Genomic DNA, 23,486 nt, shown 5'->3' with positions numbered 1-23,486 from the left:
CATTATTTTAATATGTTTTTGTTTCTCTGTTTTAGACATATGCTAAATNCGGACACAAAACATCTTGAGAAGATATTCAAAATAGACATCTTCCTCCTGTTCTACCTGAGAGACAAACCTAAAGCTTTGAAAGTATTACAAAAACAGCTCTCTTTAATTGGCTGCACGCTGGAGCTAGATTTTGATGAAGAGGAGGCCGTGGTCAGGGGGGATATTGAAAAGAGGGCTGGAGGAGCTTTTAGTGCTGCAGAGAAGTGGGAACTACAGGTGGATCAGATCTTTATCACTTTCACTGAGAACTACATCTGCCATCATGTGCTTGAGCCGAAAAAAGTAAAACAGGTTCTCCGGGATCCCTCCTTTGTGACTGACAACATAAAAGTCTACCCAGAGTGCGGTTATGCTGTGGTGGTGGGAGAGACTGAAGCTGTAAAGGAGAAGATAGCAATTCTGGAAAAAAGCATGCCAACCCAAAAGGAGCTGCCAGTTGTGGAAAATCGATTCAAACTGGTTGAAGACGAGTTCAGTCGAGAAATGAGCGCACATTATCCAGAGATTAAAGTCACCAGAGGAACAAACATCACCATCTTACAAGGTCCTGATGAGAAGGTCCAATCAGGAGCTGCAAAACTTGATGAACTGATCAAGAAAATAAAAGAAAAGAGAGTTCAACTTCATCCAAGTTTATTAACCTTCATGTCAATCAATGGCATCACCTCCAAGTACGAGACTCGCTTCCTGCAGAGCCTCAGAAGTCCTGTTACTCTGGAGGTTGGGTCAGACCTGGTTCTGTCCAGTTTGTCCTCCAATGCCCTGGATGAAGCAGAGGCAGCAGTTCTGAGAGATCTGAGTGTGGCCAGAGTAAAGCTTCAAGGTGCTGCAGCTGTTCCTCCAGAGCTGACCAGAGTGCAAGAAATCCTCAATGAAGCCAGGAGCCAGGTGAACCGTGGGGAGGTCAGAGTGGAGGTTAGATTCATTCCTGTTTCCAGTGGAACTCCATCAACCAAGGTTCAGCTGGTGGGTTACACTGAACATATAAACAAGCTCAAAGAGCTCCTTCATGACTACCAGATAAATCAGGTTTCAGCTCAAGAGGTCTTGAACCTGCAGTCTCCTGAACTGGTGGACAGCTTTGATAAAATCTTAAAAATGATTGGCATGAAGCAAACAGATGTGACTTTGAAAGCTTCCCATTTTCCAAACCCTTGTGTTCTGGTGTCTGGTCCTCGTCGTCGGGTTCATGAGACCCTGCAGGCCCTACAGTCTACTTTGGCCAGTCTGACATCAGACACTTTGGTTCTGGATGGACCAGGAGCTCTGCGCTACTTTAAAGGAGATGGTAAAGTGAGCAAGGAGCTGGTTGAGACTTCCTGTCAGGTTCTTATCTGGGAACAAGAAGGTGTTCAAACCAAACCAAGAAGCATCAGTAGCCCCAACAGTTTGAGCAGCTTTATACCCCGACCCTCAGCTACTAGAAGTCGCTTCAACACCGTCGGAGGCAGTGGAGACAATAAAATAAATCTAGAGATCAAGATTTGCAGTTTAGAAGAAGTCCAGGTTTGACTATTTTTTATGCAACCTTCATTTTTTGTAAAATAGCATCAAATATTATGTTCTTGTTCATAATATTTTGTAACATTTTCACAGGTGAATGTTATGGTGGCGCCCATGTTGAACAAGCTGTTGACTTCTACAAATGTTGGCAATTGTTTGCTCAAAAAAGGAGGTAACACGGTTCAATCAAGGTTTGATTCCAGAGCTGCAGGATGTGCCCTTGTCCCTGGTGATGTTCTTCAGGTTGACACAAGTGGATCTTTGAGTTGTTCCAAGGTCTTCTTCATAGAGTGCTCAGTTTGGGACGGAGTCACAGGAAGGAGTGTACAGGTAAAAAAACTTGACAAAACAAAAACAAAAACAACACTTACAGTTAGTAGAATTTTCAATTACAAGTTTATTCTGTTCCAACTGGTGATTTTTGTTAAAAGACATCCAGCTTGGAACAGCACGACTAGAGAGATGACAAAAAAGTCACTGTTTTGATGCATTAGACTAGCATTAGCTTAGCACCTTCCTATGAGACCACATCGGCAGCTTTTACTCATTAAGCAGCTTGTTAGCAGCGTTTCAGGTTAATCAATGACTCAGAGTGGTAGACTGATGTGGATAGTCGTTTTTCGCCTCATCCACTCTCCCCATCTAATTCCCTCTCCTCAGAATGATGTGTAACACCACCAACTGATAAGGACTGTGGATCAGGACAACAAACTCAAAATAAAATTAAATTAAATCAAATAAAAAACAAACAAACTACCTCTTTATGGCTCTCATTGCTCTTCCTCTACCCCCTCAACTAAGAGGTGAACGTTATGCTGCCTTCAAGTGGTTTTGTACTATGGTATCAGAACACTTTTACAAGTATACATATGAGTACACACACAACATATCAGAACCAATATCCAATACTGGTATTTAAAAGCTGTATATATCTCTATATATCTGTGGATCCTCCAACTGTATAAATATTTTATGCATATTCTAATAAATTGAATGCAAAGGTTCATTTTCATAACCTGAGTAAGTATGTCACTTACACAATAGTTTGGTGGTCAATGCTGCAGTCTTGTAATCCAGAGGCTGCAGATTGAATCCCATTTGCGTCAGGAAGTGCATCTCATGTAAAACAACTGCCAAATCTTTCATGTGAGTTTGCTTCCTGTGGTAACCTCTGCACAAGGGAGCATCTGAAAGAGCAACAAAGAAGTAAGCCATTTTTGTTTTTTAGGCTCTTGGTAATGGACTGAAGAAGTGTTTGGACCTCTGTGTGCAGCAGGGCTTCAGTTCAGTAGCCATACCTATCATTGGACCCGGAGTGGTTCTCCAATACCCACCAAGTGAAGCCATCCAAGTGCTAACGGAAACCATTCACCAGTTTGGATTATCTGCAGGTTCCACGTCTCTCTCCACCATTCACGTTGTCATTAAACCTGGTTACCCTGACTCAGAGACGGTAAGTATGAAAGCATTTGGAAAAGCACAAGTGGAGTTTACTGACATGCTATTTGATGTTTAATATTTGATTTCTATTTATAGTGCTACCATGAAGTGTACAAACGCCTCAGGTCAAACATGAACCAGAGAGGTCAAGGTAAACCAGAGATCTAGTCAGGCCAAGTCTGACAACAGTTCTTAAGGCGGGTATTGGTATTAAACTATTATTGTCTAACATGAAACTGAATGTCCTGATGCTCTTCCTTTCAGCATTTTTCAGCTGCCTCACCAGTGACCTCGATGACGTCAACATGACTGTAGGAGGCGGGGCTAACCTACAGGTGGTGTTTGGTGACATCACCAATGAGACCACAGATGCTGTGGTGAACACGACTGACTTTAGAAATTTCCACAATGGTAGGTGACAACTGCTATGGGAGAAGATGTTCAAAGTGCAGACCTGATAAAAGTAAAAAATATAAGGAAGGAAGAAAGGAAAGGAGGGAGGAAAGAAGTAACGAACAAACGAAGGAGCCTGTTGTTACTAAAATTACTCAGCTGGGACAGATCAGAATAAAACCTGATCTGTTGATTTATGTATTTCCTACCTTGTTGCTGTATGTTCAAACATAAATTTTCCATGTCAGTGAATCAAACACTTATTTGTTTCTGGATGGGAGTTTTGTCATGTTCTTATTTGTTAAATAAAACAAAACAAAAACTTGCTAAGAGGAAAAACCTAATATAGCACTTGAATAATATTATAAAATTATATCAAGAAATTTTGTCTGTGTTCCTGGACAGCACAAATGTCAATAGTTCACTGAAAAATCATTGTCACTTTGTTATGAGCATGATGTGCCTGGAGCTTTTATTATGAAAAAGATCATTTAACCTATGTTTACATTATCACTTGAAACCCTGGTCACATTTGATGAGAACATCTGATGTTATAGCAAGGAATCAGAAAACAACATCATAGGTTGTAGCACATTGTACGTCTGAGGCCTTTATATCAATAAATGTTTCTATTTTTCAGAGGGTGTGTGCAAAGATATCTTGACTGTAGCTGGAGCAGAGGTGGAGGCTGAGCTGAAAGCAGGTGAGAAAGGAGGACCATTGAGACATTTCAGCCATCACACACTCAACAGCTTCTTACTCCACTTTACTCTGCTTGTCTGTAGCTAAATGGAACCGAGGAGATGTTTTTGTATCCAAGCCCGGACAGTTCCCCTGTAAAGCTATTTTACATGTTTGTGGAGAGAAAGATGCTTGTGTCATTGAGGAACTTGTCTGTAGCATCATTGACCAATGTAAAAACTTTACATCTGTAGCGATTCCTGCCATCTGTGCTGGTAAGTTGAATGATTTTCCAGATGTTTGTTTTAAAACACAACACTAACCATTCAATGTTATTAAGTTTTCATTCTGATGGAGAACAAACTTATTCTGCAGGAGTTGGTGGGTTGGGCCCTTCTGTTGCGGCTGGTGCAATCCTTCGAGGCATCAAAGCTGCCACCTCCTCCCGTCTTTACAGCCTCACTACCATCCGCCTCGTCCTGATTAAGATCAATGTCTTCTTGGCTTTTAAAAACGAAGCAACACAGATGTTTAACACTGTAGTCAGAAAAGGTGACAGGAATTGTATACAAACATTTTTCCCTCAAGGATTTTTTTTTAAATCTTCCTTTGGAGTATTTTTTTAAACAGCATTGTCATTTTTAAATAGAATTGTATTTAAATATATATATATATATATATATTTTGATTTGTCTTCCAGTGTCCGTTCCTCAGTTGCCTCAGACTCAACAGCAGACATCTCTGAGTGCAGACCTGAGCTTTCTTAATATCAGTCCTGTAGGTCAGCAGTCTGGCTTCCAGTTCCTGGGTCTTTGCAGAGAGGATGTTGATAAAGCCATGGCAAAACTGAAGGATCTGTATAAGACACAGTGCTCCACTCACACCTTCAAATATGAGGAGCTGGAGGGCCTCACTGAGGACGACATGTTGGCTTTACAGCAGCTGGTGGACAGCGAGGGCCTTTATATGCAAAATGACCCGACCGGCAACATAACAGTGAACGGTATAAAAGATGGAATCAACAAGGTGATTAGGATAGTTCATGCATCTCTGCATGGTTGCCTTAGAGAACAGGTGAAAATCAGGGAGCAAGATGAGCTGTACACACGTGTGATGTGGTGCATTCTGGGGCAAAGTAGAGACTGGGAAAGATTGCCCAAAACAGCCAATCACAACTTGGAAAATAAGGACACAGCCAGAGGAATACAAGATGCACAGGGAGTCCTGTGGCAGGTGGATCTACAGAACATGGAGGCTACAACACGTGTACCCGGACAGAGAACGAAACTGAAACGACTTGAAAATCTGCCAGGTGAGAGGAGCAGGTTTAGAAATGTTTTACAGTATTGGTCATGAATCCATGAGGTCAGATGTTGTGGGTCAGGATGATGTAACACAACTTAGGCCCATTAGCATTATCATGTTTTAGTTTAGTTATCTTAGCATTTTTTCATGTTACTGTTTAGCGGGCATTTTTGGTACTATTAGTTAGCCTCTTGGTATCGGTAGTTTAGCATTATCATGTTTCAGTTCATGTTAGCTTATTTAGCCATCCTGTACATTTAGTTTTGTTTAGTTTATCTTAGCTCATATTTAAGATAATGTTAGATTGTTAGATTCCTAATTGTTGTTTAGTTCAGCTTTAACTTTATCATGATTTCATTTAGATTATCTTAGCTACTATTTTGACTGTCTTAGCTCATGTTTAGATATGTTTAGTTTCATGATTATAGTTTCAATATTTCTTTTGATTTCAGTAAATCTTCATTCCATTAAATGTCACAGTTCTATCTGAACATTTTGCAGTAAATTATGATTTGAAGCTGAAACTAAGAAGCCTACTGGATCCTTTGTATTGTTTGAGACCTTTTTGATTTCCCGACCTAATAAAACACGAGAAATCTTTTTTTTTTTCTGATATGTCTTCAGACTTCATTTACCCTCTGTACTGGGACAGCATGGCTCCTGGTGAGGCCATGAAGGTGGTTCCACTACAGCCTTCCTCTCAAGAGTACCAGACAGTAAAGGAGGGTTTTAAACGATCCTGTAACAAGACTGTAATGAAGGTCTGATACTTTTTTTATATTCTACCCATTATATATTTCCTGCTTTAACAGATGTAGAAGCATGAGAGAATATGTTGGAGTATGCTGATTTTAAACATGACTTTTTGTAATTCTGTAGTCATTTCTGCAGATGACACATTTTATTGAAGGAACTGAGAATTTTTTGTGGTCCTTTTTTTTACATTTAATGACAAAATAGTGTATTGTATTAGGTTTTTAAATAGGACATGAGCTCAGCAAAAAAGTTTTGATGTCCCCAAGAAACAAGTAATTTCTATTTATAAGTTACCTTTACCTTACAAAATAGCAGTTAAAATCTAGAAAACCAAAAACAATTTTCAATTGCATGTAAATGTCTGTTCTCCTCAATTTCAATTTATGTGCTGAGTTGGAGTTTTGAGACAAACATGACACTGACATCTAGTCTAATCTCTAACTATGCTTTTTAAAAATCACAACAGGTGCATGTTTTATACTTTAACAAATTCTACATTCTCTAATGTAGACAGCTTGTCAGCTGACTGGTTCTTTGGTTCTGATTTTTCCTGTTAGATTGAACGTTTGCAGAACATTCATCTACGTCGTGCCTATGAGGCTCAGAAGAAGCATCTGACTGAGAAGAACATCCAGTCAGGAGGAGCAGGTGAAAAGTTCCTGTACCACGGAACGACGCAGGACAGCTCTGACTCCATCATGAAAACTGGATTCAACAGGCGCTTCGCTGGGCAAAATGGTAATGATTTTCTATGTTGTCTGCAACTCTTTGTTTTCTAATTCACATTGTGCTTTTCATCTAATAAACAGCAAGGTAATTGTCAGAAAAGAGATAAAATATTATGTAAGGAGCAAAAAAGAAAATGCTGCTATGATTAAAGTCTTAATGACTATAGGTCTGTGGCTCTGATGTCTGTAGTCATTAAGACATTTGAGCGACTGGTCCTCTTCCATCTTAAGACCATCACCGCCCCTCTCCTAGACCCGCTGCAGTTTGCCTACAGAGCTAACAGGTCTGTAGACGATGCCATTAACCTGGCCCACCATTTCATCCTGCAACATCTGAACACCCCAAAAGCCTATGCCAGGAGCCTGTTTGTGGACTTCAGCTCTGCATTCAACACAATCTTGCCACACCTGCTCCAAGTTAAGCTCTCTCAGCTCAGTATGCCCAACTCCATCTGCAGGGGGATCACCAACTTCTTGCTGGATATGAGGCAGTACATGCAGCTGGGGAGACCATCTCGGAAACTCGGACGATCAGCACCAGTTCCCTCCAGGGCTGCGTACTTTCACCTCTGCTCTTCTCCCTCTACACCAACTGCTGCACCTCCAGCCATGAGTCTGTAAAACTGATTATGTTTGCGGATGACACTACCGTCATTGGCCACCACACCCTCTCATTGTAAAAAGACCTCACCATCGCCACTGTGGACTCCTTCCGCTTCCTGGGTATCACCATCACCATCATCATCAAAAAAGCACAGCAGAGGATGTTCTTCTTACAGCAGCTGAGGAAACTCAAAATGCCAACTGAGCTGATGGTGAAGTTTTACACAGCTGTCATCCTTACCACCTCCATCACCGTGTGGTACACTGGGGCCAGGAGCAGGGGCAAACAGAGACTACAACGCGTTGTGCGCTCCGCCGAGAGGGTGATTGGCTGCAACCTCCAACATGTACATGACCTGTACTCCTCCAGGACTTTAGGACATGCAGGTCGAATTGCAGCTGACTCCTCTCACCCTGGATACAGCTTATTTAATCTTCTCCCCTCAGGCAAAAGACTACGGTCCATCCGGACCAGAAATTTCCGCCACATGAACAGCTTCTTTCCCCCAGCCACTAAACTGCTGAACAACAGATAATTGACTCTAGCACGATACAGCCACTTTACCCACTTGTTATTATGCACATGTACACTATAATGAATTTCTTCTTTCATTGTTTACTTATTCATTTGTATTTGTTTTATTTGCACCATTACACCAAAATGATTTCCTATCCTGCTAACTTGTTTATTGGCAAAGGCAATAAAGTGATTGTGATTCTGATATTCTTATGTTTTATCACTCTCAGCCACAGCATATGGTGAAGGAACCTACTTTGCTGTAAATGCCATTTACTCTGCCCACCCCACTTACTCCAAACCAGCTGCTGATGGTTCTCAGCTGATGTTCGTAGCCCGAGTCCTGACTGGCGTCTACACTCAGGGGCAAAGTGGGATGAAGGTGCCTCCAGCTCGAGATGCTCAGCAGCCCCACGACCGTTATGACAGCGTGGTGGATAAAACCAACAACCCTGACATGTATATTGTTTTCCATGATGACCAGGCTTACCCAGACTATCTCATCACCTTCAAGTAAAAGTGAGAGCAAAGTACTGCATTTGGATTTTTTACTTCAAAGTGCACAACTAGAAACACCAGAACCTTTCAGGAAATTAAAGAAATCTAAAATAAAATTGTAAATGTGTGGGGAAAAATTGTTTTTTTAATCAAAATTTAGAAATGTTTATGTAGGAGACCTTAAAGTTTATCTTCCATTGCACTTGTTGTTTATATTTTCTTATGAAATAAGGTCTGAATAAAACTGTTTAATGATTGAGACTCTTCTGCAAAAGAACCTTTCACTGTCTCACTTTCACAAACGCCCACATGCAGAAAAAGGACCATGTCACAAAATAATGTGGTGTTTAATCTTTTATTCAGTTGATATTTCCATTCATTTAAAAAAAAAGAATAAAGGAAGACAAAAATTTGTTTATTCGGAAACATTTAAATGTGAAAAATTAATTAAATTTTTTGGGGATTAATCAATATTTCCTGTAATTTATTTTGAAAAAAAAAGTCAAACCTGTCACTCAAATCTATAGAATACAAATAAAAAGATTTTCATTGCTTTGCTGTTTCTGACCAATCATTTTAATTTTAGGCTCTGTTCAATATCCGTTTCCAAAAGCTGCATTTTTAGCAAGTTTTTTGTTTTTCTCACAACTGAACTGTGAATTTATTTAGCTATTTTTGGCCAACGTGTTATAGTGATGACCTTTAAAAGATGTCAGATCCGAGTGTCTGATTCTTTTTCAAAGGAATTCTGGCTTTATTGGCCAAAATGGACCACAGCCTAAAGTTTTAAAACTAAATAAAAACCCCCAAGATTTAAATTCATTGAAAAATCTGAAATAAGTGTTCTTTTTTCTTTCTTTCTTCAGCTTTACAGTAAATTCAAACTGTCCTGTTATTATAGATGCTTAAGTTCATTACTCTTATAATTCTGTTTTTCTGTAATAGGCCCTTATTTGAGCTGAAGTCTAACTGAAGCAGAAATATTTTGGATGTCAGTAATGTTGCGGTGATCCTCAAGCCTCGACGTTGATGGACGCCTGGCCGGAGACCTGTCTCAGACCAGAACAGTCCAAAGTAGCGATCACTCTGGTGCTGCCGGCCCTCTGAGGCCTGAAATTCTCGGTGCAGGTCAGAGAGGAGCCTCCTGGGATCAGACTGAAATCAGAAGGCTCAGAGTTAGATACCAGCAAGACTGGATTGGTTTTAAAAAAACATAAATATGGAATCTAAACACATGATAGCCCCCAAGTAGTGCACAACTCATTGGTTCCAGTTATATTCATTTATGAGTCTTCAGTTTAGTCAGAGTAGATTACTTAGAGAGGGTATTTTACATCCATATAACAGAACATTTTAAAAAGCAAACAGAAATTTATGACACATCTAGAATAAACTCCTGTATAAATGTTCACAAATCATTAATGTTTTACGTGTGTGCTTTATATCCCTACTTTAAAAAGACAGGATCTCTATAGCTGTCTTAAATGTATTAAATATGCCATAGAAACCAGTCAAGTTTTCAAAACATCTACAATTAAATATTTAGAAAATGTTATATATGTCAACACATTTTAAACTCACAAAACCATTGAGCTAATTTGATATTGTTGTCTCAGGTCTCTCTCACGCTGGTATATGACCCCACTGTGACATAAAAATCAGCCAAAAATGTGGATGGTCTTTTGATTCTAGGTAACATCTTCCAAAAAGTGAAATTAAAAACACTGGGCTCCCCATTACACGTGACTGAGCATGGAGGGTTTTGAGCGTACACAAAATGTGCATAGTGAGATCCAGCCATCCATTTTCTTTACCCACTTCTCCTTTCAGAATCGTGGAGAGCTGATATCTCCAGCAGTCACTGTGAGAGAGGCGGGGGACACCCTGGACAGGACCCCAGTCCATCACAGGGCCCATAGCGAGGTTGAGGTGGATAATCAATCATTGTGAGGCAGCATGCTGGGGTCCTGGGTGGAGCCTGGTGACAGTGGGACCACGGTGTGGGGCCAATGGTCATGAGTAGACTTTGCTTGGTTACCAAAAATTTGAAGAAGTACTGGCCCTGACTAGGCTTTGATCAGTGGCTTTGAATCAGTTATGAACAAACTTTTAACATTAATTATAAGTTTATAATCTGTGAAAGCTGATTAGTTTAATATGAAGATGGTACTTAGTGGGTTAATACCTGGTACTCAAAGTGAGTACTCGCTATGTGCTCTGTAAGGACCTGTTTTTAATTTTAAAGAGTCATCTATTTATTTTGAGTCAAACTCACCTGTAATATTTCTTTACAGGCAGCATGACCCCTGGTCCTTCCATACGAATGTAGACATTCTCAAGATTATGAGTGAAGGGGTTTGTAAAGTGCACAGTTGCAATCATCTCCTCACTCACTTTGTTGCTGCCAGACACCTGGAGTGCACACAGAACAAAGAACAAACCTTACAAAACGCAACATATAGTTGCAACAGTTGTGGCTAATTTCTTTTCCATAAACAAATGCTGTATCATTGTGCCCATATATACTGTAGGTCATGTAACTTGTCATCCAACCTTTAACAGACTTTAGCAAACGATATTACTCATGTTTTTAAAAAAGACAAACTAGACATTAAAATGATTGCTCTGACAATGAAATATCTTTAACACAAAAAATACACTTGTGAGATTGTTTTAATAGCAAAATTTGTACTGCTTTGTCTGAGGTGACCCTAATCCCTGAAAGATCTTAATTTAAAGGCCCCGACAGCACGGCTACCTCTTTGTCATTCCTCTACATAATCAGTGTAAATGCAGAAAATGTGTAGGGGCGAAATGGGACTCAGCCTAATTATAAGATAGAAACTAGCTAACAATTTAGTCAGAATGATTTTGGATGAACTGAAAAAAATCAAATAAAAATCAGACCTCAACGATGAGTTTTGGGTTGTGCAGGGTGACGATTTTCATTGCGGTAACGATCTGGCTGGTTTCTTTGATCTTCCCAGTAACGATAAAGTGAAGATTAGCCTGATCAACCAGATGATCCATGTAGTCTCTTGACTCAACAATCACCAACTCCTTCACACCTGCAACACGAACAAAAAACTATTTTATAATCACTTTTTTAATTTAAATCAATTAAAAACATCCTGTGACAAAATTATTCTTTATGCCGCTTTTAAGTTAGATTTTAGGATCCCTTCTTGAATCTCCCCTTTCTTACTTGTTTTTGGCTGAATTGTAACAGTGGGGGTCTCAAAGAGGAACTCGTGGCTGGCGACTCCGGTGTAATACACCACACTCCCGCTGACGTAGGCCTCCACTGTGCGCTGCTGGTCACTGCGGTTGGTGAACTCCAGGTTCAGGTCGAAATCATCGCCAACGCTGATCTCCATGGTTGGCAGGACTATGTCCACATCAGCCAGGGGCGGGTTGGACTTCTCCCCTTTACAGCCGTATTCCTCTGCTTTCTCCAGTACTGTTCGCTCCTCTGGGGTCCCTGGGTTGGATTGACAAATAGGACCCACTTATAGAAACACTGCTTTTGGCTTTAAATTAAATTGTTGACAAAGACAATAATTCACCATGTGTTCACGCCTAAAACACTCACTTTGGATAAAGAGAAGTCATACTGACCTCACACTAAAAACACTGCCTAGTCTGGCAATCAGACTTGATTGGCACATGGTACTTTGCTGCCCAAAACCAGTCAAATGGCCAACATCGATCTATTCTGCTGATTTTATTTACTATCTACTATTATTGCAGAAATAGATAAATGAACCTGATTTACAGGCTAATTGAATCAATTTATCTCAAGAAAAAAGTGTCTCTACCTAATGTTTTACTTTTTACTCATTCAGTTATAAGCCATTTTGTGCAAGGTTTAATGTATTCATGCATTTAAACTTGAATGCTATCGCTGATTATTTTAAAACTGCTCTTTTTACGTTTTCTTTGGCAGATGTCTGGGATAAATCAGAAGCTGAAGCAGGAAAAACAGTTCTGCTTCGTTTAGCACAGATTTCTGTTCGATGTGGTCACTGACCTTCAGGAAACTTGTATTGATCAGTGATGTCGCGACGAGTCACGTCTCCCACAGCTTTGGTCAAAACCATGCGACCTATATGAGTTCGGTTCACTTTGACCGGCTGCATGGTCCCATCATTCCTCCGAGAATAAAACACACAATCGCTGTTCACCTGCAGGAGGGTAAAGAGGAAGAAAAAAACTCACTGAACTAGATTTTACCTCAGCAAATCTAGTTTCAAGTCTCAAAGCATGACAAGTGATGGAAAAAAAAATCTTTTTAAAGTAATGTTATAAAAAGTTCCAATGTTTTTTTATGAACTAACTTCTGCAAACACAAAGGCTGCGTCAAATGGATAGCAAATCTGTCCATGTTTGATGGCGTGGACTGATGCAGGTCCACATCGGTACATGCCTTTAAGGACAAAGTAACAAGAAAAACAACAATAATTTACTTTTATGAAGACACATAACATGACTCATTGCATTACAAAGTGTATTAGTTCATAATATCACTGATTACCGTCGCTGGTTTCCTGTGGTGTTGCATCCACAACCTGCCAGCCTCCAAAACCTGGAGGGAGGTCTGGTCTGGACATGTAGCACTCATTCCAGCAGTGATAGTTCCTGACAACAATAAATGTTCAGTATAGGTAAAGATAGAGGGAATATAGTCCTGTTTATTAAAGGTCTTTTTCTTATACAGGACTTTGTCTGCATTTAAATGTTTTCCACACATGCCACCACACAGTAAAATAAATAAATAAATAAAAGAATCAGCCAGAATATTTTCCATACAAGATGATTCTGAAATGTGCCCAATTAATCCTCTGAGCAAGCCTAATTGTGTTCAGAAAGTCTGATTAAATATGAACAAAACTAAAAGGAACTAAAACAACAACAGGAGAATGAACACCTTTTATCGGAGGCTATAGATATTTGTTCTCTCTGTTAATAAGCAGAGACATTGAAGTCAGTTCGAATAAAAAAATAAAAAGGCTTACAAAAACACAAGGTAAAATTTGTCCTTTGGGTACAGTAAATAGCAGTTTCCTAAATGTTACTCAAGTGTCTAAAAAATTTGATAATTAAAAAGTCACTGATCATAAAATTTATGACTAACTCCTTTTCTGTAAACCATAAATCCTCTATTATTTAGTAAATATGTATTGTTGCCCATTTATTGCTGACAAGTTTTATTGCGGTAACAGAATATTAGTCACTGCAAGCCAATAAAATGAGTAAAATGATATGTTGAAACAGAGCAACTGTCTCAGTTTAATGATGTTCTGAATAAAAAGTTTGGTACCAGATAGAATCCTTGGTGAGTTTTCGATCAATTCTGCCATTGTCATCCAGGATTACATCGGTCTTTAGGTTTCCATCATTGTCGTGAGCAGAAAAGTAGTTGGTGACGACTCGAGCTGGGATACCCAGACAGCGGAGGACTGCAACACACACGTTTAAAATATCATTAGGAGATGTCTTGCTGTCTTTTATTTTATTTTAGATACTGGCTACAGAAAAATCAAATGTAAAAAATTCATGTGACACCGTGATATTGCATGACATGACACATACTGGCATTTTCAAGCTATGACCAAAACAACTCTAAGTATGCCATTTTCAACATAAGAAAATCTTAGTCTAAAATCATTTTAGTTTAAAGCTCATATACTATGTCTTTAATTTCATTGTGCTTTTATCTCACAGGTGTTGAAGACGGCAGCATAGACCCAGCACTGAGCATAGCAGACGGGCATCTTGCTGCTGGCATAGCTGAGCAGGATGTCAGTGCTGCCGGTCCAGGAAGTAGGAGCCACCCCATAGGTGTAGTCTCCACTCCAGTTCCCCACCAACACTCCTTCATCATCACGGGAATTTAGCTGGAGAGAAAACAACAAAGATTTAGATCATTTTTACCCATTCGTGCAATAACTTGGGTTGCAATAATCATAAATATGTTGTAATATTTGAACACATTTTTTAGAAGACAGAAAAGACAGAGTTCTTCTTTCCTCACCATGGCAGAGGCTTTTCTGGTCACCTTGACAGGGTCTCCTCTGTTGGTGATGGGCATCTCAGACCTGTCCATGATGTACAGACACGCATCCAGCACCCCATGGTTGAACTAAAGGAAAGAAAAAGAATAAACTAACTTAAATAAATGACCATGAGTTCCTCTTTGAGACCCCCACTGTTACAATTCAGCCCAAAAAAATGACTTAAATAAATCTTGAGCGCTCTCTTTCTTTTTTCTCCTACCTGTCCATAGTTCCAGTTTCTCTCAGAGATGTCATCATAGGCGCCGTGATAGATGATCCCGATCTCATTCATCACACACTCTTGCCTCTCTTCTTCATCATCCAGAAACACAGCATCAGCTGAAGGTAAAAAAGAACCTGGCTCAGCATTTCAAAAGTATGTACAACTTATACTCTTCTGTAGTGTACACAGACCTGCCAACCAGGGATTAAAAAGGATGTAAAGATCTCGACTGGGGTCTCGTTTAGTCCTGCGGACGCCAAAAGGCGTCAGCACGGCGACAAACATTTGATATTTCCCCACAATGCAGTCCGCTTTAGGGATGATGCCCATGGTGACCATGTTGTTATTGGTTTCTGTGATGCGGCCTTCCCAGGAGCTCTGACGATCCTTTGTAGGAAAGACAGGAATGTAGGTGCCCTTACTGTAGTCTGGGCTGGATCCTGAACAGGAAACATTAGCAGATTTAACTAAATGAGAATGCTTTGTTGCCTGTTGCATCATTTCTAAGTATTAGTAAAGGTGAACTGAATAAAAAAGCAAACTTGTTCTCAGCTGGTCAAAAAGCAAAAAATACTCAAAGGGAAATGCTGGTATTAAAATGAGTGGCTTTACAATCACTGACATAAAAATATATGCATTGCTACTTTAATATCAGCATTTACTGATCAATTTAACTACCTATGAGAGACTCTGAGGCACCTGGATTAAAGTCTTACCAATAACAAACTCCAGAGCAAACTTGTCCTCGTTGGGTTTGTAGGGACGACTGAAGGTGACCTTGACCTGGAACTCTTGTCCTCGTCGAACAATAAGATTGTTGGAGTTGTAGAACTTGGTGTGGTGATCAGTCTTATTGCTTTCATTGGGCTTCTTCATCATATCCACATCCCAGATGTCCAGAAAATCTAAATACACAGAGAGGCACATAAAAAGATGGAGAAAACGAGCTGTCTCAAAACTTTGAAGATAAACTGCTCTGAGAAATGATGGCAGTGTGAGCCAAAGAACCTAGGTCATCTTAGTTTTTCTTTGTCAGATATTTTTGTTCTCTTTTTGACGTTTCCTGCCTCTGTCTGTTAGCAGATAGCTGCAGTGGTTTTCTTGGATTTCTATACTGAACAAAAATGTAAATCAAGGGACCCAGAATGGATCCTTGGGGGGTCCCACAAATTAAAGGGAATGCAGAAAAACATTTCTCTAAGTGAATAAAAAGCTCCATTCAAGTGGAAAAAAATAAATCAAGCTTTCTAGTTATTAAAACCCTCAACAAACAGGTATGTCATGCTAGTTTTAATAGAGTCTGGCCTGGATTTTGCTTTAAAAAATTGCTGTACAGTTTCTGCCTCATACATTTGACCCTGCACCAATTCATAAAAAACAATCTGTGTTCAGTCAACATTTTAATAATCTGAAATATTTAGGATATTTAACAATATCCTTTTGAAGTACAGTGTGAGAGTTGTTCCACTCTTGTCAGACTGTAAGAAACATCAGAACCCACGCAAGCATTCATTTGTGCTTGTTTGGTGCCAGTCAGATAACTCACAAAGTCCCGTCACATCTGGATATCTCTCTGTGCAGTGAGACTCCACAGGAAGTTAGCAATCTTTATCCAGTTTGAACATAACTCATCTGTCAATCATGTGCTGAAACTACTGGAAGTGCTGTCACTTACAAGAAAACAACTTTATCTTTTCAAAGCAGCACAATGTCTCAGCTGTTCTCTGTGCCAAAAGCAGAACTAAGCACTCACTCTTCAGGAGCATAAAGAGAGGTTTCAGCCACTTTAGCCTTTTGCGTGAACCAGTTTTCTATTACACATTGACGGAGTCCCGTACTTGTCAAAGGAGGATATCCTCTGGGACCAGGAACACCGAAGTACTCCAACTCAGGGATGTCTGTTGTTTCAGAGTTGGAGCTGGCGATGGGAACTGAGGAGCGGCCTCGGTTGTTCACCTTGGGAGGACGACCGGTGGGAGCAGGGGGAGCAGGAGACGGGGTCAGGGTGGCTTCTTTATCAGACATGTTGGTGTCAATTTATGGTGCTGTAAGACAAGAATATAAGATAAAGAATACGAGCCACATTATTTCTGCAATACTCTTAATTTTTGAAATTTTGCAAAAGGCAAAAAAAGGACAATAATGTTTTTGCCTGTATCCATATGTGGGTTTGTGTGTCTGCTAGATAATATGTCATGAATTAGAGGATGGATTTTAATGAAACTCTCACAAAGCAATCCCTTGATGTACATCTACAGCCCATAAACTTTTGGAGTCAGGCCACTTCAACATGGCCGACACAGCTAACTCAGACAGTTTTACAGATAATGAGCTAAACTTTGATGTGAGTCATTCACAATACAAACTCTGAGCGTGAGATTCAGCAATAAGTGATGAAACCTCCAAAGATCCCTAATAAATAAAGTGGTTCACAAATCTTTTTTTTTTTTTTACAACACAACTGGTTACCATATGTGTTTGTGGGTTTTGGCAGAGGGGAAATTACAGAAACTCCCCATTCCTGTCAGGGAAGGGGCGTGACTGTCACAAAAACCAGCAGATAAATGTCATAATCTGCTGTTTTTGATTGTTGTTTATGGTTGTTTTGTTCATTTTTGTGTTTAGTGATGCAGTTTCTTTTTATGTGTTGCGTGTGCTTTCCTCCTTGTGACTGTATATTCAGTTATTTTCTCTGCCTCGTCAGTTTGTGAGTTTTCTGTTTATTTTCTTTCTGCCTGCTGCCACGCCAGCCTTTGTTTTTGATTATTATTAAATTTTTGCTCCTTTCATCCAGTCCTCACGTGAGTCTGTATCCTTGGGTCCCATCTACAACAGAAACCTGATTCTAACGTTTATAAGAACAGCTAGCAAGTGGGAAAACCAACTTCTGTCATTTTTCATTTATTTTCTTGTTCTATTTTTCTCTGTTATTTGCTTTTAAATAAAACTGCAAAGGCCAGAAGACTCTTTGTGGAGCAGTTCTTTGGCATGTTGAGCCTCAATCTGAACTGATCCCAGTCAAACCTATATTACAAATATTTATTACTGCTTGTAAATATAGAATTTTAATTCTAATGACTCATGTAGGTTGTATCGGACATAAAAGCTTTTCCCTGTTTGCCTGTTTTTCTGCCTCTCTGAACCTTTTTCAAGACATCCCACAATCTGTGGCCCTGGTGGTTTTAGAAAACAGAGCCCTCACTGTGCAGAAAGATGACTAATGCAGCCAAACACCACCCCAAACTTCTCCGCTGATCACACCCTCATTACATAACCCTGAGTCTAAGTCTCAGCCAGGTGTTTGAAGCTTCACATACTTCAAGTCCTATTAGCATGTGATGAAAACAGATTGGAGTTATTAAATAGTTGAATCATCCTTTCTGATTGGCTTCGTGCTCCTCACGCCCGCTCTGCCTGTTGGAAACATGTAGACCCCATGTGAGCTGCAGGACTGACGTCATTTTAGTTCAGTTTCATTTCTTTGGGTTTAAGTCACACGGAGCACACTGTTGGTCTCTGTTTATGCTGATGTGGCATTTTAACAGACTGGGATGAGTTCATACTGCTTTATCGATTTAACCTTTCCAGACTTTTATTACTTTGGTTACCCATAAATGGAAATAGCTATCAAAAACAATCCTTTTGGCCAGTGCATGCTCTGGTTCTCTTCAAAATGTATTCAGAAATCATTTAGTTTTATCTAGATCATCCTTACTACAGCTACACAATTTTTTTATTGGATAGATGGATGGATGGATGGATGGATGGATGGATGGATGGATGGATGGATGGATGGATGGATGGATGGATGGATGGATGGATGGATGGATGGCTGGTGTCAAAAAACTTGTAAATTTTTTGTAAAAACTTTTTTTGTAAAAACATAACTTAAGATTGCTTGCTCTTTCTGCGGTTTAAATCTACTGATATGTATTCATTATATTCTATATAAAACAAATAAACCTTTACTCTTTAAAAACCTGTGACCGATTATTTGTTGGTGTTTTTGGTTAAACTGTGACAAATAGTTGATTCCATCTATATTTAAAAAGCACAAGTATTACTGCTTTAAACAAACAAGGTTACTCTAAAATAAGACTGGCATAAATACAACAAATCAACATATGTTTGTGCTCAAATTCTTTTTGATGTAGTCTTTTTGGGAGTCCTGCTCAGCATTGTTGTTTCAAGAATATTTCTTATTTTTTAAAATGACTTTGTTGTTGCTAAATTAGAGGTTAAGCTAACTGAAAACAAAAACTCGTTGATATATGTACTAATTTTATTGGATTCTTTGAGCTTTTTTATGACTAAAACCACAAACACTTCTCTCTGAAAGAAAATATGCAATTCTCCCTTCAAACCGCTGCATTGCTGTAAACTAGAGACAGAAAGTCATTCTTTGAATATTACTGCTGGGTTGGGGAATTTACTATGAAAAAGAATAAATTAAAAGTCTTTGTTTGGCGTTTAAAGTATGTGGAGGATTGGTTTGTAGATAACCTTAATAGAAGTTTTTTAGCTTGTTTCAAAGGTTGCACAGTCTTCGCAGGAGTTTTTAATAGTCTCTGAAGTGTATTACATGATTTTAAAGTAATAAACATTAAAGTAATAAAATGTTGCACTAAAACAGAGTTTTACTCACCAATCAGCCTCTGAGAATGAGCTCTGGCTGTTGTGTGGATTCACGTCAGCTGAAGTCTTATAGACGAGCTGCTGTTTGTGGAGTCGATCTGCTGCTGCTCCATCCAAGAGTTTTCTGTCTCTGCTTATATACCCAAGAGGCAAGGAAGACATCCGTGTGTGTGTGTGTGTGTGTGTGTGTGTGTGTATCCAAGCTCTTGGTAGAGAAACAGCGGTTGTGGTGGTTGTTGGTCCAGCTTGAAGCAGGATGTGGAATGTACCATGTCTGTACAACCCACAGCTGAATGACACTTAGAGTCACAAACAAAGTTTCTGTTTGAACTTATTTTGGGACTTTGCACTGTTAGCCTTTCTCACCCTGAGGTTTACAGATCCCACCTTTAATAACATGCGTACATACATGACAGGAGTACAGACACATGTTAACAACATAAACCGAGTGATTGGGAATAAAACCTGGATATTTTCTCTTTATGAAATAGATGTTTTTAACATCATGATCAGCAGAAAATGTATGAAATGAGCATTTTAACTTGCATCATAAACAAAACAACTGCAGTGTGCCCAACAATTTAAAGGAAGGGGAATATAAGCATGTGTTTAATCAAAACAATAAACCCTGGACATTTAAAAATATGTAAAAATAAATAAAACACACATACACTCGAATTTCAGACCAAAGTTTTCCTCTCAACCCCAAACCAGTCGAGGCAGAAGAAAGTTCATCCTGGTTGTTGTTCAGCTGGACGTTTCCTCCTGTTAAAATAGAGTAATTTCTCTCCAAGGTCCCCCACCACCCCATGCTTGCTCAGGTTAAGGGAATAAATCAAAAAGATTCAATGCAATCTTCTAATTTGCTTAGATTGACAACTTGCTACTAATTTGGCATTTTATAATTTATTGAATTTGATTGTATTGTATTATAATCTATGTTGATTTGACTGTTTGTAACTAGAATCTGGTTCTGTTTTGGACTAAATGTTTTGGATTTATGATTTGGACTTGTTGTGAACTGAGACTATAAACAGTACAAAAACATTGAACTGAACAGAGAAGGATTAGTTTCACTTCAGAATTTGGACAACATCGCACCTTCTGGGGGAACAATGGATACGTTTTCCACTTTTGTTTTTCTGTTCAGGAGTTTGATTTTGCCTTACAGCCAGAAGGCCGCAGGTTGAAATCTCAGCTGAGACCTTTTGGCGTGGGGTTTGCATGTGCTCCCTGTGCATGTTTGAGTTTCCTCCCACAAATCAAAAACATGCATGTTAGGTTCATTGGTGATTTGGTCCAAAGCATGAATAAGTGTGTGTGAGTGAGTGTTTGTTTCTACGTCTCAACTCTGTGATGGACTGGTCACCTACTCAGAGTGTTACTTAAGGTTAAAAATATTAATAACAAAAAACGACTTGGTGAGGGTTAAAAAGGATTATAGTCAGAACTACAGAACATTCATTTTATACCACCATGGCAATAATAGATTTCTGGTTTTTCTAGACCTTATGTTACAACACTTTTAAACACTTTTGTCACTTTTCTGTTTGATCTAAAATAGAGAAATAAAATTAATAGGTTAGGATAGACATAAATTTAAAAAAAAAAACAGTTCTCAGAGCATGCGTCCAGGGTGTCCCCCACCACTTGCACACAGATGGCTGGAGGTAGGCGCTAGCACAACCAGGAAGAGCGAAGTGGGTAGAGAAAATGGATGGATGGATGTTTTCAAAGCTGAAAAAAATCAGGGTACCAGTGTTGCCAGATATAAGATAATTATCATATTTATACAATCATTTTAGGGTCTATACAGTGTATGAACAACATTTTTAAAAGTCCAAATATACAGTAGTTTTGGTAATTCCATGCAATGAAAAAAAACTCCAAAAACTTGTTTTTATTCACATGAACACCCATAAATCATCAGAAAGTTGGACCAGTCAGCCAGGTGTGCAACAACCCCCTCCACTCCTGTGCGCATGTCCGCCAATCACAACACACACTTCATCTTAACCCCCACCTGAGAAACAGAGTGCACCCTCACTCAGCACATGCGATAGTTTAAGTCAAAATACAATAATTTTAAAGCAAAAGTATGATATTTAAACATTTACTATTTGGCAGCCCTGGGCTAACATTTCAGTAATGAACGACATTCTAACACTTCATTTGGTGTCCTTATGATGATTAGAGGCTGCATATTGTTGAATCATGATAATAAATTAAAATTTCCTACATGAGTAATCAGTTAATGGGGCCTTTTTATGAGCTCACTATAAATGCTGGTAACAGATCTTTCTGGAACCTTTTCCACAGGTTAAACAAATACAATCTTACAGCCAACATCACTTTAAATATGAGGTTTTGTGTATTTTACAGTTTTGAATTTCTACATTACAATTCCTCAGGGTCTGTGAAGCTGCAGGTTCAAACCACATGCAGCAGCAGCCCCTGATGTTTGGTTTTTATTTAAAGTCAAAGCACTAAAAACATCTTGCGGAATGTGTTTCATGTTTTTTATTAGTGCTGAGTTTGCTGACTTTAGTATTCTTATTTTAGAAAACTCAGTTTAGTTTGAGATTTGAGATGGGTGTAAGGTGGCACAGAGAGGTCGCAGAGAGGTCCCTGTATGTTTGCTCCCTCAGGTGCCTGAGCCTTTCTTTCTTAATAAAGAGCACGTTGTGCAACACATTTACTAAATCAAATATTTGGTTTCTGGTGTGAAACAGGGATGGGGTTAAAGAGAGTTTGAGGCACAAAAAATGCCCCAAACACCTGAGCTTTTTTAAGTAATGCCTCAGATAATTTGTTCAAGAGAGTCATCTAGAAAGTCCTCCATAATAACCATTACAAAAAGGACATGGACTCTTAAGGGATTTGATAAACCAGCTTTCCATCTTGTCATGAACAAATCTCAGTTGATCATTTCTGTTTCAGCCACCATTAGCGTTGAATCCAAATATAAGCTCACGCTTGTAGCCAAGAAAAGAAAAACACAGTAAATACCAATGCTTGAGACCAAGATCCACGTCAGAAAAATCAACTGGAAGCCACCTCAAAATCCAACATGGCTGTCTTGGGTTTAAAAAGTTGCAGTAGCTGCAGTAATAAACTGTTTACTTGCACTTCTGTAAGTTTGTATCTCATTAAACCAGTTGCACAGTTGTCTATAGCGTCTATTAATGAAAATGTGTTCTGCAATGTCTGAATGCATAAACTGCAGAGAAATCCTTTGTTATCTGCTTGTATCTCTAAATAGCAGCTGGTCATGAAGTCTAAGCACAACAATTAGCAAATGGTACTGGTTTTCTGTCTTATAACTGGAACACATTAAAGTTGAGTGTGGCCCAGATTCAAGTCTTAACTTCTGAGGTAAATGTAAAGCAGCATTACAACCCCTGATGGCCTGATACACCGACATTAACAGGAACACTTTGTGCCAAAATCTGTTTATGCCAATGAAACTGCTATATGCAATTGAAGAACGCAAATTAGTTTGTGCAAATAATGAAAAGGCTGCCAAATGATACTCTAATAATACATTAATCTTTCAAAAAATAAAACTTGTCAGCTTATTAAAGCCTGAAAGCCAATAATTTTGCTAATAATGTTTAGAAAAGCTGTATTTCATCTTAAATAACCTTGTTCTTGTCATCACTAGAGCTGTATAAAATTAAAGCCATTACTTTTCTCATCATTCATCCTGATTAACTGTTGCTTACTGTTCAGCTTGCTTTCTGCATTCACTCTTTGTATTCAGTTTTCTACTCTGGCAATGAAACAGTGTTCAAGGCTCCTTAAGAGTAAGAAATGAATCCAAACACTAAAAAAGTCCCAACTACTGAGAAGTGGAGCGACTGCATTGGTTACAAAAAAAAAATCTTTAATTTGGTTCAACCATGAAAAAGAATTTCCATCACGACGAAACAAAACATATCATAAAATGCTGCTTAATGTTTTTCCCTCAGGCTGAAAGATGTGTGTTCTTAATACAGAAAAACAGATTAGCTGGAATCATCTATTTCAGAAAATGTGGTCTCAAGCAACTAAGCAACATAAATACTGAACAAGGAACATTACAATGTATGTATATT

The 23,486-nt window shown here is 39.0% G+C and overlaps 3 protein-coding genes across 4 annotated transcripts in view; 2 read left to right on the top strand and 1 right to left on the bottom strand.

Annotated features, from left to right (window-relative positions):
- The window catches only part of LOC108245915, a 7,925-nt gene extending 3,374 nt beyond the window's left edge, over nucleotides 1–4,551 (top strand). The window contains exons 3-10 of the mRNA XM_037976736.1: nucleotides 36–1,557; nucleotides 1,648–1,884; nucleotides 2,783–3,007; nucleotides 3,091–3,145; nucleotides 3,259–3,405; nucleotides 4,028–4,090; nucleotides 4,173–4,343; nucleotides 4,409–4,551. Coding sequence (XP_037832664.1) covers nucleotides 40–1,557; nucleotides 1,648–1,884; nucleotides 2,783–3,007; nucleotides 3,091–3,145; nucleotides 3,259–3,405; nucleotides 4,028–4,090; nucleotides 4,173–4,343; nucleotides 4,409–4,551 — 2,559 coding nt within the window. The 5' untranslated portion in view covers nucleotides 36–39. The remainder of the gene's footprint in view (nucleotides 1–35; nucleotides 1,558–1,647; nucleotides 1,885–2,782; nucleotides 3,008–3,090; nucleotides 3,146–3,258; nucleotides 3,406–4,027; nucleotides 4,091–4,172; nucleotides 4,344–4,408) is intronic.
- On the top strand, nucleotides 4,464–9,072 carry LOC119616600 (protein mono-ADP-ribosyltransferase PARP14-like). Of its 2 annotated transcripts, XM_037976718.1 has the most exons (6): nucleotides 4,464–4,620; nucleotides 4,769–4,778; nucleotides 4,815–5,380; nucleotides 5,998–6,134; nucleotides 6,687–6,867; nucleotides 8,208–9,072. In XM_037976718.1, exons 1-6 carry the CDS (start codon nucleotides 4,596–4,598, stop codon nucleotides 8,492–8,494), a joined length of 1,206 nt encoding a protein of 401 aa, XP_037832646.1. In that variant the 5' UTR covers nucleotides 4,464–4,595; the 3' UTR covers nucleotides 8,495–9,072. The 2 variants fall into 2 exon arrangements, with proteins under 2 accessions (XP_037832646.1, XP_017288661.2); XM_017433172.3 differs by having other exon boundaries at nucleotides 4,769–5,380.
- Nucleotides 8,817–19,556, bottom strand: f13a1b (coagulation factor XIII, A1 polypeptide b). Its single transcript, XM_017433149.3, has 15 exons — nucleotides 19,400–19,556; nucleotides 16,593–16,799; nucleotides 15,471–15,659; nucleotides 14,946–15,194; nucleotides 14,752–14,870; nucleotides 14,510–14,617; nucleotides 14,198–14,372; nucleotides 13,796–13,934; nucleotides 13,010–13,113; nucleotides 12,813–12,901; nucleotides 12,506–12,659; nucleotides 11,681–11,956; nucleotides 11,383–11,543; nucleotides 10,751–10,887; nucleotides 8,817–9,630 (listed from the first exon to the last, which is right to left on the bottom strand). Exons 2-15 carry the CDS (start codon nucleotides 16,777–16,779, stop codon nucleotides 9,489–9,491), a joined length of 2,229 nt encoding a protein of 742 aa, XP_017288638.1. The 5' UTR covers nucleotides 16,780–16,799; nucleotides 19,400–19,556; the 3' UTR covers nucleotides 8,817–9,488.
- Between the last annotated feature and the right edge of the window lie 3,930 nt (nucleotides 19,557–23,486).

This window comes from Kryptolebias marmoratus, linkage group LG7 (assembly GCF_001649575.2).
Source record: "Kryptolebias marmoratus isolate JLee-2015 linkage group LG7, ASM164957v2, whole genome shotgun sequence".
Lineage (NCBI taxonomy): Eukaryota > Metazoa > Chordata > Actinopteri > Cyprinodontiformes > Rivulidae > Kryptolebias > Kryptolebias marmoratus.
The sequence above is the reverse complement of the archived record's forward strand: the minus strand, read 5'-3'. Positions and strand labels throughout refer to the sequence as shown.

Bases quoted from the DNA above. Each gene is read 5' to 3' on its own strand.
- LOC119616600 (XM_017433172.3), top strand. From the start codon at position 4,596: ATGTTTAACACTGTAGTCAGAAAAG. The intron at 6,135-6,686 runs GTCTGATACTTT...TTTTCCTGTTAG, and splicing joins GTAACAAGACTGTAATGAAG to ATTGAACGTTTGCAGAACAT. The intron at 6,868-8,207 runs GTAATGATTTTC...TATCACTCTCAG, and splicing joins GCGCTTCGCTGGGCAAAATG to CCACAGCATATGGTGAAGGA.
- f13a1b (XM_017433149.3), bottom strand. From the start codon at position 16,779: ATGTCTGATAAAGAAGCCACCCTGACCCCGTCTCCTGCTCCCCCTGCT. The intron at 14,618-14,751 runs GTAGGAGAAAAA...TCTTTCCTTTAG, and splicing joins GAAACTGGAACTATGGACAG to TTCAACCATGGGGTGCTGGA. The intron at 11,957-12,505 runs GTCAGTGACCAC...AATCCAACCCAG, and splicing joins TCAATACAAGTTTCCTGAAG to GGACCCCAGAGGAGCGAACA.